The following is a 14,630-nucleotide window of genomic DNA, read 5'->3' on the forward strand; positions in this document are numbered from 1 at the left end:
TCAGTCTCCTAGTGTAGACAGGACCTTAATATTAAATTATGGGCTTAAATTACAAAGCTCCCGTAAAACATGTAATATTAAGAAAACATTAGGACATTCAATTACCTTAAATTAGGATCTCAATGTGCGTGAGAAATGCCAGTGCATTCTTTCACTGACATCTCAGGGAAGTATGTATGACCCTAGTGAAAATTTAGACCACTTACAGCAGAGTGTATTTTAATAAAGCTACACTCAGAGTACTTTTGATTAGGGGTAAATTCTCTATCTTTTACGGATTTGGAGGGAGGGAAGCATGATCTATGATTGCTACCCAAACCGTACGTACTGCAATTACTTGTACACAGGACATTATATATTGCCTTATCCTTTTCTTTTAAATGGTCTCTCACTTTAGAAGTAAACTGCCACCTTAGGCTGGCATCATCTTTCTCTGACAAGAGATCTACCAGCCTTCTGGAGGTTTCTCCTGCAAGGCATTCAACAAGAGGCACAAAGGATCAATTATCTCTCTTCATCTTATAATTCATTTCAAAGGGATATGAAATTAAGATTTAATGATCTGTCAGACAAATTAAACCAGAGTTGATTTTAATCTCCCACTATAACCAACTGGTTTTAACTTGGTATGCAGAAAATCCCTGGCTAATTGCCAACAGTAGAGTAAGTAGAGTTATTAATTGGTCAGTAAACGAGAAAAGCTGAGATGGTTAATCTGTTCACAAAAGCAAAAACTTTCAGTGTCAGATTTTAGGTTATTGTTGTAGCCCCAAGGCTTAATTATAACATGCTAGCCTGACCAAGTATTCATATGAAACCAGACAAGTGCTCAGTTGGAAAGACACAGCTCTCATCTTGACAAGGTGAAAACATGGGGCAAAGATTCAAAGTGAGGGACCCAATAAGTAAATACATAAAATACAAATCTGGAATAATCACAATACAGGCTTTTATCTGACATCCATAAACCTAGCACCTAAGCACCTGCAAAAACAGAATTAAAGCAACCGAGTCTAGTGAGCTATGGGCTTGTCTACGTGTGAAATGCTATAGTGGCACTGCCTACACACTGTTGGAAGGGGTTCTCCTGTCAGAGTAGATAATCCACCTCCCCAAGAGGTGGTGGCTAGATCGATTGAACAGTTTTTCCATCAACCGAGTCCTGTCTACACCGGGGTTAGTTTGGTTTAACTGCACTGCTCAGAGGGTGAGGATTTTTCACACCCCTGAGTGACATAATTGGGTCTACCTAACTTTTTAGCATAGTCCAGGCCTCAGTTTCTGCTCCCTCATCAATAGGTTGCTGGAATTTGTGCATGCGGGTGCACGTACACTTGTGAGAGAGAAAGACAGCATCTCCTCCTCTTCCTTTAAATTCTTCCTCTTAGTTATTGCTGTTGGGAGAAGATTAGGTTATGCATAAATTCTGCACTTCAGTCTGAAGATGGGGAGGGTCTATCCCATTTTTCTCTCCTAGAAGAGAGGTTATGGTTCTTCTTGACAGAACCTATTATCTCATATTTGGACTATCTTCTCTGTGAAACATGCTGATAGTTCTCAAAGCAGGTGATACTGGCTTCCTAGGTAGAGTGAATGTAATCTGGATTGATGAAGCAATTTACAGTTCTGGAATGTCCTGATGGTAGTTGTACAGTGGCTGCAGTGGTCCAGAAAATAAATTCTCTCTTTATTTCTGTTCTGATTGTGGATTAGGACTGCAGAGGGTTCTTGTATTGAATGCTTCTGCCATAGATTTTCAATGCTGGCGTTCAAATATCCTTTCCTCCTTCTTTCATTATTGTACACTATCAGAAAATCATGGTGATATAATAATGCGGTGCCATGTTTCTGGCTGCGTTCAGAGTACAATCATAGCCCAAGGAATGGAAGGTTTGACAAAATGCTATCTGTTCACTGCTGTTTTCTCTGAGGATGCTGTTATGTTTAACTGGATCCATGTGGTTATGAAGGTGGACAACAAGAGCCACCCTGTTTGACAACTGTGAATGGAGAAGGTAGTGGTCTGCCAAGAACAGATCAGTGATTTTTGTGTTCCCTCTGACCCCCTCCTAAACTCAAAAACACTTCGGGGCCATATGTGTAGGATTGGATATTGCCAGTTGGAGACACAAGGTGATCAGTTCCAATAAAAATTTGAGATGATTGCATGAGAGATGTTGTCTGCGAGGGTGCTGAACTCTCTGAAGTGAGTAAGCCTTGGGCTTCATCACAATAACAGTCAGCATACCTCTTGGTCACTCCAGGACACCTTTTATCTCTGGAGGTCAGCAGTCAATTAGTATGTCTATGCTGATTTTAACCGTTGATTCACAGGTTAAGTGGATTCATTTAAATTTTTTTTTTTTAATCCCTGTGGATCCTCTTTTCCTTTTTAGGCTGGATAGAATAAATAATAATAATGTGAGATTCATTATAGGAGTTCCCCAACGCCTCCATTTTAAGGGGCAGCATTTCTAATGTTATATTGTTATAAATGAAGGGAAGGGATAAGATGCAGGATTATGAAGAATAGAAAATAATTTGGGCCCAAAGTAAGAGGACATCTCTTACAATGGATGCATTCCAGGATATAAAAATGTGTTACAGTACTATTTCATTAACATGCTGAAGTCATTTTAATTGTGGACATTCACAAAACAAAAGCCAGTGGAAGCCAAAGTCGATCGCCAAAGACAGCATAATTAGAATATCATACTGAACTTGTGATAAATAAAGTGGTGGCGTAGCTCCCTTTGATAGACAACCAGCCAGCCAATTAGCTGTCTTGGTAGCTGTTCTCAGCTTGCTTTACCTGTAAAGGGTTAACAAGTCCACAGGTAAAAGAAAAGGAGTGGGCACATGACCAAAAGAGCCAATGGGAAGGCTAGAACTTTTAAAAATGGGAAAGAAACTTCCCCTTTGTTTTCGGGGCTGCAGGGACACAGAGCAGCAATGCTATAAGCAGAAATGCTGTGTACGGTTTGAACTAGGTATGAAAAAAAGTATTTTCCATACCTAGAAGAAATAATTTGGATAGGGAATGTTTAGATAGACGCTATCAGATTTATTTCTTATTTTGGCTTGTGGATCTCCTCTGTGCTAACTCTAGATGCTTCTGTTTGCCTTTAAACTGAACCCCCAAGAAAGCTATTTTGGGTGCTTAATTTTTGTAATTGTTTCTTTTTAAATCTAGCAAAAAGTCTAAGTTCCAGATGTATTTTTTCCCTTTTTGTTTTTAATAAAATTTACCTTTAAGAACAGGATTGGATTTTTGGTGCCGTAAGAGGTTTGTGCATATTGTTGGATTAGCTGGTAGCCACGGCTAATTTCCTTTGTTTTCGTTCTCAGCTCTTCCCGAGGGGGGGGGGGTGAAAGGCTTGAGGGTACCTCACAGGGAGGAATTCCCAAGTGCTCCTTCCTGGTTTCAAAAGAGGTTATTTTTGCATCTGGGTGGTACCAGCATTTACCAAGCCAAGGTCAGAGAGAAGCTGTAACCTTGGGAGTGTAATACAAGACTGAAGTGGCAAGTATTAATTTTTAAAACCTTTGCGGGCATTCCTGCTGAGGTGCCAGAGCGAGGATTCAGCCCTAACAGACCTGTTTACATTGTTTCTGAAAACCCTACTGTATATATATTCCATACATTTTAAATACATGATCAGTTAAATGTAAGACAGGACAATATTCAAGAAACTGGCAAGGGCAGCTATCCCACTACATTCAATGACCTTGTCTGCATTATGATACAAAAATTATGTTTTAACTCGAGTTAGCTATCCCAAAGTAAAATCCTAATGAAGACAAGACATCTCATATTTCACACAAATTAGCAGGTCAAGTTAAAGACTACTGGCAAACCTAGTCTTTAACTTGACCTGCCAACGCATGCGAAAACTACAAACTGCCTTGTCTTCATTAGGATTTTATCTTGCGTTAGCTAGCTTGAGTTAAGAGTTTTTCTAGTGAAGGCAAGACCAAAGATTACTGTATTTATAATCTGTGATCCAGTTCTTAGTTCTTCTCACACCACATCAGGAATCTCAGGATTTGTCTCTCATTCATACTAAGGCTGTGTCATACAGCTTTGGCAAAAAAAGAGACTTAAAGTGGAAGTAAATTTTAGTTACACTCACTTTAAGGCCCTGTTATATTGCTAGAACAGCGTAAAGTATCACGAGATCTTATCTAAATGGAACAGGAGTACTTGTGGCACCTTAGAGACTAACAAATTTATTTGAGCATAAGCTTTCGTGGGCTACAGCTCACTTCTTCGGATGCACAGAATGGAACATATAGTGAGGAGATATATAGACACATACAGAGAGCATGAAAAGGTGGGAGTTGTCTTACCAACTCTGAGAGGCCAGTTAAGTAAGAGAAAAAACTTTTGAAGTGATAATCAGGATAGCCCAGTACAGACAGTTTGATAAGAAGTGTGAGAATACTTACAAGGGGGTCCCCATCTAAGTATTCTCACACTTATCATCAAACTGTCTGTCCCCCATGTAAGTATTCTCACACTTCTTATCAAACTGTCTGTACTGGGCTATCCTGATTATCACTTCAAAAGTTTTTTTCTCTTACTTAACTGGCCTCTCAGAGTTGGTAAGACAACTCCCACCTTTTCATGCTCTCTGTATGTGTCTATATATCTCCTCACTATATGTTCCATTCTGTGCATCCGAAGAAGTGGGCTGTAGCCCAAGAAAGCTTATGCTCAAATAAATTTGTTAGTCTCTAAGGTGCCACAAGTACGCCTGTTCTTTTGGCAGATACAGACTAACACAGCTGCTACTCTGAAATCTATCTAAATGGGGAAATTTACTGGAATAAGAGTGTCCACACAGGGAGTTATACTGGTATAACTATGCTATAGTTCTGCCAGTGCATTTCCCTATGTAGACAAGCCCTCAGTGTAAAGAAGAAGCAAGACTGCAATTTCTAAAAGTTGCTAGGACAGGAAAATCTGCATGGAGGGATCCTGAGTGATATGGAAACAGACACCTCACTTGCTGTAAATGAAGTCTCAATTTGCACCAAAGGATGCTCTATTAAACTCCACTGACAGAAGCAGAGCAAGTCCTAAGTGAAGAGGAATATAGGGGCCAAGTCCTTTTGAGAAAACATGTCCTTTTCAGAAATAATTTCTGTTCTGCGTTATTGTTAAAGACTCAAATGATTTATTGCTATAGTCTATGTGCTCAATAAAAGGCTTTCCTAGTGGTAAGGGAAATTAAAACACAATTTTAAAGATTTTAACACTGAAAATAGTGAAAGAACAAATTCTTCCCTTGCTATGACAGCTACACATTAGGTTTTATCTAGTGTGCTAGAATTAACAAGCCTCCTTTCTTGCTTTATTATTCATGACTAACACTTCATTTAAAGGGAATTTCTGTCCCACTAACATGGACATTTTGTTTAAATGAGCAAGCCAAAGGACTTTCTTCTATAGTAACTTACTTCCACTAACCAGCTTGGCTACAGTGAGCAGACTTTATAAGACATTATCACCTTTCAAATCCCTTATAACAGATGCAGCAAGGATACAGGCAAAATCTTAATGAAATATGCATAGTAACATTAAAAAAAAGGAACACAAGTTTGGTATCTAATATATAATCACAATGACCAAGTCAGGTGTGCAGATTCCCCAGCATGGACTTTATTAGAGTTCAGTTATAAATACACAATCTTCAGACATTCGAGATGTAGTTCTGACTGATAAAGTAGCAGACAGGAAATGAAACCCCTCCCAAATGCTACTCCTTATCTTGAAAAGCCCTGAAATTATTACTGAACTAATAAAGTAATTTTGTTTAAAAAGAAATGATTTTTTTATAAAGGCAGTTGTGAGATTATTGCTTTTTGCTAGTTGTGTATTATGCTGACATAACATGGTAAATTCTGTATGATTTGTTATAGTGGAGTCTGGTAGTAAGGACGTAGTTGAAGAGTATTTCAGCCTCCATTACAAATCCTTTGGAGGAAAGGGAATTTAACTTAAGCTTTTGTTTAGTTATAAATGTGACATTAAAATTTGCAATCTTTACTTTTCATTGTTTTGTTTTTATATGTGGCATATTAATTAAATGACTGAGATGCTTTCATGAATTTCAGCAAGGCTTTACAGACAGCATCAATTAATATTACCCACATGCATAGAAAAATGTTTCTGAACAATAGTACTTGGTTACTGAGAGATGTAATGCAAGTCCACAAGCAGTCTGACTGAAAACTAGTAATTTTCCGAGTCATCAATTTCAAATCACTGAGGTCTCTGCAGTTGCAGAATTTTACACAGATTCTACATTCTACACCAAAATCAAGACGATTAAATTGTTATTTCATTGGATTTATTTTTCTCTCCTCTCATTCTGTGTAGAAGGATATGTATTGGAGAGCAAGGTGATCCTGGGGCTTGGCTTCGGACACCTGGGTTCAAATCCCTGCCACAGACTTCCTGAGAGACCTTGGGCAAGTCATTTAGGCCTGGATCCACAAAGGAGACTTAGGTGTTGTGATGCTGAGCTTCACAGACTGTAGCTTTTAGAGGCCTAGAAAAATCACAGGAGTAACTTCAGCTCCTATAAAATGAATGAGGAGAGATAGGTGCCTTAGAATGTGATGCACAAAGACTGCACGGTAGGCAGGGAGCCACCTAAGCTAGAGAACGGGAGATACAATGAGAAGGGTGTATACTCAGCCCCATCCCTCTCTCTGAATTAGGTGCCACGTCCTGGCTGTAGGGAAGCACCTATCACTGTTTGAGAGTCACAAATTGGGCGGCAGACAGGCATTCGGCTGCCAGGGAACTGCCATCTTGCAGGTGAATGTCCTAACCACTAAGATATAGAATCATTCTAACTCTTGCTCTGGCCTAATCAATATTTAATTATTCAATTATTTAATTTAAGTGGAACAACTTCAATCGGAGAGATTTAGGGAGATCCACACCACAACATTCCACAGTCTAGTGGTTGGGACACTCTCCTCAGGTGGGCAGATCACTGTTCAAATCCCTTCTCCTCATCAGGTGCAGGGGAGACTTGATCCAGCAGTCTACCACATCCCATGTCTCATAGACTTTTAAGGACAGAAGGGACCATCGTGATCATCTAGTCTGATCTCCGGTACATTGCAGACCACAGAACCTCACCCACTCACTCCTGTAATAGACCTCTAACCTCCAGCTGAGTTACTGAAGTCTTCAAATCATGATTTAAAGACATCAAGTTACAGAGAATCCACCATTTACACTTGTTTAAACCTGCAGGTGACCCATGCCCCTGCTGTAGAGGACAGCGAAAAACGCTAACCACTCACCTAAAAGTCCTCCTCCTCTTCTCCCTGGCTGTTTTGTGTGGAGTTAGGCTACCTCTGAGCTTGCCTACTGGATCGGGCCCCGCTTGTGACTTAGGCCTTGGCTACACTGGCGCTTTACAGCGCTGCAATATACTCACTCAGGGGTGTGAAAAAGACACCCGCCTGAGCGCTGCAAGATACAGCGCTGTAAAGCGCCAGTGTAAACAGTGCCCAGCGCTGCAAGCTAATCCCCATGAGGAGGTGGAGTACGTGCAGCGCTGGGAAAGCTCTCTCCCAGCGCTGGCGCTGCGACCACACACACACTTCAAAGCACTGCCACGGCAGCGCTCCTGCGACAGCGCTTTGAAGTTTCGAGTGTAGCCAAGCCCTTAGGTGGCCAAGCACCCATGTCTCCCCTAATTCGTGAATCACTCTGGGACTTAGGTGCCCAGTAGCCTAGAGTAGGGCTGCAGTGCACATGATCAGAGACAGAAACACAAGCACCTAGGGAACTTTTATGGCAAAAACTTAGGCATCAAGTGAGTTGAGGCGCCTACAGGATTAGCTGAGCTGGAGGTTTGTGAATCTCAGCGGTGCCTAAAATCAGGACTTAGGTGCCTAAATACGTTTGTGGATCCCACTCTTGGTCACTCTGTGCCTCTGTTTCCCTTCTGTAATATGGCATTGCTACTTCACAAGGGCAGTTTGTGAACTGCTCAGAAACTATGTGAATGAGGGACCTCAGACAGAAAAAGTATTTCTTTTCCACTTGGGTTTGCGCTGGATTTCCCCCCCGCCAAGAAAAAAAGACCTCAAGTTTAGCTTTAGAAAACCAACGGTAATATTTGGGTAACATATCTCACCTACACTGAAAACTTTTAGAGTGGCAAGTGGAGTGAGCATAATATTAAAATAATTAAAACATTTTTAAATTAGAGTTTAAAATTAACAGACCATGGGCATGATTAAAATTCTCAGAAGTAAATTTTGGCTGATAAAAACATAACATTGTAGTTAGATGCAGAAGTTAAATATACTGTAACGCTACCTTCAGTATACTTATCTTCTCTTTATCTACAGCACAACATTTAAAGAGGATAAAGATCCTGCTTTAAACTCCTTTGTTATACAGCAATTTAACAGTATGTTCCTAAGATAATCAATCATTTTTATTTGTAAAATACCCAGCTCTATCCACCACCCATTAGACTGCTGTCTCAGTGCCTCAATGCCAGGAGCACACACTAAAAACTGTAATTTGCCTGGATTGCTGCACCCTCTGCTGGAGCAGGTAGAAATTATTAAATTATAACTATTTTTTTTAAAAGTGGGCTGGATAAATTTAAACATCTTGTATTTTAAACATACTAATTTCTTGGTTACTAGTAAGGCCATAGATTATTCAGACTAATAACACAATTTCCTTTTCATCATTTAGTTAATTTTTTTTTGTCCAAACTGCAAAAAGTAATGAATCAGTTTTGTTCATAACCTGTTCTCTTTCAGGTTCTCTCTGCTGCAAAAACTGGATGGCAATTACTGTTTACATTGTTCCAAAATATTCAAATTATTGATTTATATTGGACTTCTGATTTTTAAACATTTTATTTTAAAAACCTAAATGTTGACTCAAATTTGAGTTGACAATATTTTCTTTAAATTAATGTGCTGATACTTTATGCTCAAATTATTAAGATAAAGGTAAAAGAAAATAATCTTCCATCCTCCTTAAATGTTAAAGGGATATGGATTCATTAAAAAAAGAAAATCACACTGCAATCTGAAAATGTGAAAACTAGTACTGTGAACTGAAAGGGAAATAACTGTCTGTAGTTTATTTACTCTGTGTTTGCTAGCACTTTGTGTATCCCATTTTCACTGTTTCTCCTGCATAGGCCTATATCCTGAAAACAAATGTGCTTCACTTTTACGAGAGGAGTCCCACTGAAGTCAATAGGAAAACTTGTGTGTATAAAGTCAAGAATAAGCATAAGTGTTTGTGGGATCCAGATGTCAGTTGCAGCATACGAAACTATTTTAAACTCACTTCTTGAAAATGACTAGATCTCAAGCTTCCAGTGTTGCTTTAAACATGTAGTACTTCCAGAATACTTGTTCTCAAAATTCTTCACAAATGTCAACTAAATAATCTTCAAACCACTGTGAGGCAGCCAATATATTACTGCTTCTAAAATACCAAGCATGACAATCCATTTTTAGTTACTATAATAGTAACTTAGGTTATGATTCTTTACTATAATCTGCTAGCCCCTGAACTTTAATGGAACTCCACGTGGGTACAAGGAATCCATGATAGTGGATCTTAAATCAGCACTGGGGCCTTAATTAGAAGCTCTTCCGAAGTTAGGTTCTTTAGTTTCAGTGATGGAAGAATTTGGGAAGAACATTTATATTATTGGCATAAATAGGGATTTCTTAGATTTCAATGAGCAATCGCTTCCTAACAAATTTGGAGATCACAGGGTAACTCTCTTGCTATATTTGTGCTGTATGTTGGATTTATTAGAGAAAGAAGAGATGTGCTGTATTTATTAGAGGGATAAGAAAATATGTTCAGCAAATAAAAAAAACTAAGTCTAAGTACTTGAACATTCTTATGTCTTATAAAACAAGCTCTCAGCTGTCCATGTGGTAAAGACAACTTGTTGAAAGGTGCTTTCTCCATCTTGATTTACTTTTCTTTACATACAGCAGCATTAAAATGATGGAAACTCTCAGCAGACATTTTTTCCTTCAGACCACAATTTAGTTTAAAAGCTTTGTGGTGGCAATTTTTTTAGCCTATTAATTAAACCTCTGGGTTTTACCTTCTCCTTGACCTGTTATCTTCCACTTATATAGTGCCAACTTAGAAAAATTTAAGGACTTTGTGTGAAATCTTACTTCCACTGATTTCAGTAGGGCCAGATTTCATTCTTGATTTGCTACTTTTCATGTCACTCATTTATTTTAAATTGATAAAAACAGGACTGTGTATCAAATATGGAAAACTTACATATATTTTAGCAAATTTTGCCCTAGTAAACATTGAGACAGACTGCAGGAATGTTTCTGAAATTTGTGAGGCAACTTACAAACAAATTGTGAATAGGATGCTTAGTATGTTTTTCATTTTAAACTTCTTACAGACAGCATTGTTATTAGCAAATTAATTCACTTTCATAGTTATATTGTTCTAAACCTCAAGCTGACAGCAGTTTGTTTTGTTTTGACAAATGTGTCTTGATTTAAAATGTGACTTTTAACATAATTTTCCCCAGGTCTCAGTTTTTGAGGTTTTAGAGCACAAAATATTGTCATAACAGTAATGACTGATTATCTGAGACAGCTGCCAAAATATGAATGTTTAAGCAACACTGTGAAACCGTAATGCCAATATAGAGCAATTTTTTAAAGGATTTAAATTGATTGGACTGCTGAGATTTTAACAGGAACGTAGAGGAAGAACCAGAGTACATGTTTAGGTAAGTCATGTACTAGCAGTACTGTACTGTACATGTCCTAATGCTCTACTTGAAATGTCACGGAAGTCATCATCCAGAAATTAAACTGCATCATCAAGGAAAAGAAACACAAAAGGTACATGGTGTTCTTCCATATCCCAATCAATTAATGACAAAGCAGGAATTCTTTAAACTCTACAAAGTTTAGATTTCTAGATGATCATTTCACTTCCTAATTATGCTCCATGCCAATTATGAACTCAATTTTTATGAATGCTTAACAAAAATAAGCTGTCAAGGAACCTTTGTGAGGTTTGGCCCAGATCCTGCAAACATGTCCTTAACTTTACTCTCACAAGTAGCACCACTAAATTAAATCAGACTATTCACGTAAATAAACTTAACTGTGTGGGTAAGAATTTGCAGGATTGGGACCTTTGTTTGTAAAATTTTAAGGATAAACAATAATTCATGCTTGTGTTTAATCCAATCTGTTTATAAAAACATCTTGAACAGTGCACTTACTTCATTCTGTTCCTGAGACTTACGATACATTTCATCTTTTATTTTGCCCACATGTATAATATGTTCAACTTGCTCACCCAGCCACCAAAGAAATCTATGGAATATTTCCCTTTATACACAGGAATAGAACATGTCCGACAGAGCTACAAACATAGGGATTAGTGTAATTTTACCTGTGTTTTTCAGAGTATAGACTCATAACTCACAAGTGACAAACCTGCGATAAATTATACTCCTTTTCAAACTATACAGAGTAACTTCAAATGAGTATGGCATAACCAGACAACTCTCAGATGCACAACTCTGTTTCTTACCTATTGTGTTAAGATAAATGAGAATCTGCATACACAACAGTGCTAATTTTGCACAGTTTTCATTAAGATCCGGATAGGATTTCAAATGAAGTTGGATTAGGCTATTAGAGCACTGATTTGTATTTCAAAAATACCTAAAACAAAACATACCCCCCTTAAAACAGTGTAGAATTCTGTGAACTTTAAATTGCACCATGTTCTTCATAAATACCCCAGAGTATACACTAATGATTCTAAATGTGTGGAGTTATTTTAAATATAGACATAAACTGAAGAAATGAGCCGTTAAAGGTCTTTTGAGATTCTGGATGTAACAGTTCCAGAATAGCAAAAATCTATTTCAAAGAACCATTTGCCTACAGAGAAGTTAAGTACCTTGCTCAAGATCACACAAATCTGTAGCAGAATCAAGGAAAGAACTCGGAGCTCCCCAGGCCCAGATCTTTGCTTTCACCATTAGATCATGCTACTCAAAAAGGCATTTTTGGAACTGAAACGCATATTGAGTTTGGACTTCTTTTGTTATTAGCATGTATCTGCCCATAAAATGTTCCCAATCAGTATTCAGCTCAAAGTAATCCTCCATTTAACGTACTGAAAAGCAGCAAAATGAAATGTACATTTCAATGGTACTCTGGAGAAAATTATTGATAACTAACCTCCTCATCAGAGTCATCTGCAAAGACTGAATGTTTCTTCAACATCAGAGTTTTCTGCAATGCTTTCTTGGGCAAAATAAGCCCATATCTGGAGAAAAAGGTTAGAAATCACCCTTTTTTTTACTATTGACAATAATACAGTAATATATGTATTATATTCCAGGACAAAAAAAACCACCACCCAATTTTAAAAACAGAAAATAGCATACTAGCAAAATCAGCATCAGTGACACTGTTATTGGGCATAATTTAGGACATTATTTGGTACAATGCAGCCAACCTTGTCAGCCATTCATACACTTCTCCTACAGCAGTCTTTAAGCTTTTTTCCATATCACCCATTCTGCAGTCAATGCCCTTCCAGAACTGTTCCACAGAGCCAGTACCCTCTCACTTAAATCCCTCCTGAAGGCCTACTTCTACCACAAGAAGAAACTAGCTAGGGGTCTTTATTCTGCAAAGGATTAACATGGGCATAATCTCATACACACACACCTCAAAAAATAATTTCTACTAATAATCAAAATTCACAGATAAGCAAGAAAAATGCTGCTTGTGAATGTATTAGTTTAATTATATTTACTTTGTATACTTTGATGTGATATTAATAATTTGTGTTTTAATGGTTATAAAGTTTTAACTTTTTGAATCTCAACATCTGTCATTAAATAATTATTGTCTGCCTCCTATTATCTAATGTCCCATAATTTTATGCAACTGTGAAAATTTAAATTGATAAAAATAGAAAAATAAAATTGCGATTAACCGATGAAATTATAAAAAAATAAAAATCAAATTGTCCCAAGCCTACAAATAAGCATTTGTCTTTCTTAAGAGATTATTTCTGCTCTTTTAGGAAGGGTTTGTTAGCACAGAATGCTGCTACATGTTTCCTCACCAGCACAGGATACTGTGAGCACATCAAACCTGTAGCTGCTCCCTACAGAGGGTTCCTGTAGAACAGTGGTCCTTAACCAAGGGTATAGGTACCCTGAGCATACACAGCAGTCTTTCAGGAAGTACATCAACTCATCTAGATATTTGCCTAATTTTACAACACGTGACATAAAAAGCACTAGCAAAGTCAGCACAAACTAAAATATCATACAATGACTTGTTTATACTGCTCTATATACTATACGCTGAACTGTAAATACAATATTTATATTCCAATTGTTTTATTTTATAATTATATGGTAAAAATGAGAAAGTCAGTCATTTTTCAGTAACAGAGTGCTGAGCCACTTTTGTATTTTTATGTCTGATTTTGTTAAGCAAGTAGCTTTTACGTGAGGTGAAACCTGGCGGTACGCAGGAGAAATCAAACTCCTGAAAGGGGTACAGTAGTCTGGAAAGGTTGAGAGCCACTGCTATAGAATATCAAATCAAGTTCAAGGTCTCAGTCCTATTCTCAAGGAATGCAAAGGCCTGAGCCCAGGCCATCTGAAAGATCACCTATTATGATTTATTACTTGTACTGCAGAAGTACACCAGGACCTAAAGATCCAGAGTGAAGTCTGCAGTCAATAACCTCGCTCCCCTGCACAAATGGACTCTATGGTGTAAGAAACAGAGCTTTCTCAGGGGGCTGGTCCTGGACTGTGGAACAAACTCCCACAGGAACAAAGGACAATCCCAAACCTCACCACCTTCCACTCCAAATGAAGGCACACCTCTTTGACTGGCCCTCCTGTGTATACACACAGAACAGGTACATTCAACAAAGTAAAAACCCACCAATACAAAACACTCCATTGTGCACACAATTCCCGCCCCCCAGCAGAACGAGAGAGAAGGAACTGCATGTGACAGATGTCAGTCATACCACTTAAGGCACTATGGACGGTGCTCTGACACTGGGGGCAGGTCTACACTACAGTCAAGATCTACGGATCCACCAGCAGTCAATTTAGTGGGTCTAGTAAAGACCTGCCAAATCAATTGCAGATCGCTCCCAGTCAACCCGTGTACTGTACTCTTCCCGGCCTCCTCCCAACCCAAAAACAGGAAGAGTAAAGTAAGTTGAGGGGAGATTTTTCTCCCATCTACCCCCCACGGTAACGCGACCTAAGGTATGTCAACTCCAGTTACTTGAATAACGTAGCTGGAGTTGAGCAGCATAGGTCAACTTACCACGGTAATGTAGACATAGCTTAAGGTGATGAGTGCAATAGAGGTAGGTAGGTAGACAGGCTATTTGCCTTGAGTGATGTAGGCTGATCTAATTTTTAAATGTAGACCAGGCCTAAGAGCTCCTGGGACAGGGAACATGTCTTCTTTCCTGTCTGGAAAGGCTTTGTGAGTTGTACAGGAAGTAAACAATAATAAATTTGACCAAATTAGATTTGGGAAAAACAAACTTT

General features: G+C 38.3%; 1 protein-coding gene across 1 annotated transcript in view; it reads right to left on the reverse strand.

Moving 5' to 3' along the window:
* Positions 1 to 14,630, reverse strand: part of NSRP1 (nuclear speckle splicing regulatory protein 1) — a 35,208-nt gene that overhangs the window by 18,983 nt on the left and 1,595 nt on the right. Inside the window, exon 2 of the mRNA XM_050929579.1 lies at positions 12,268 to 12,355. Coding sequence (XP_050785536.1) covers positions 12,268 to 12,355 — 88 coding nt within the window. The remainder of the gene's footprint in view (positions 1 to 12,267; positions 12,356 to 14,630) is intronic.

This window comes from Gopherus flavomarginatus, chromosome 19, assembly GCF_025201925.1.
Source record: "Gopherus flavomarginatus isolate rGopFla2 chromosome 19, rGopFla2.mat.asm, whole genome shotgun sequence".
Classification (NCBI taxonomy): domain Eukaryota; kingdom Metazoa; phylum Chordata; order Testudines; family Testudinidae; genus Gopherus; species Gopherus flavomarginatus.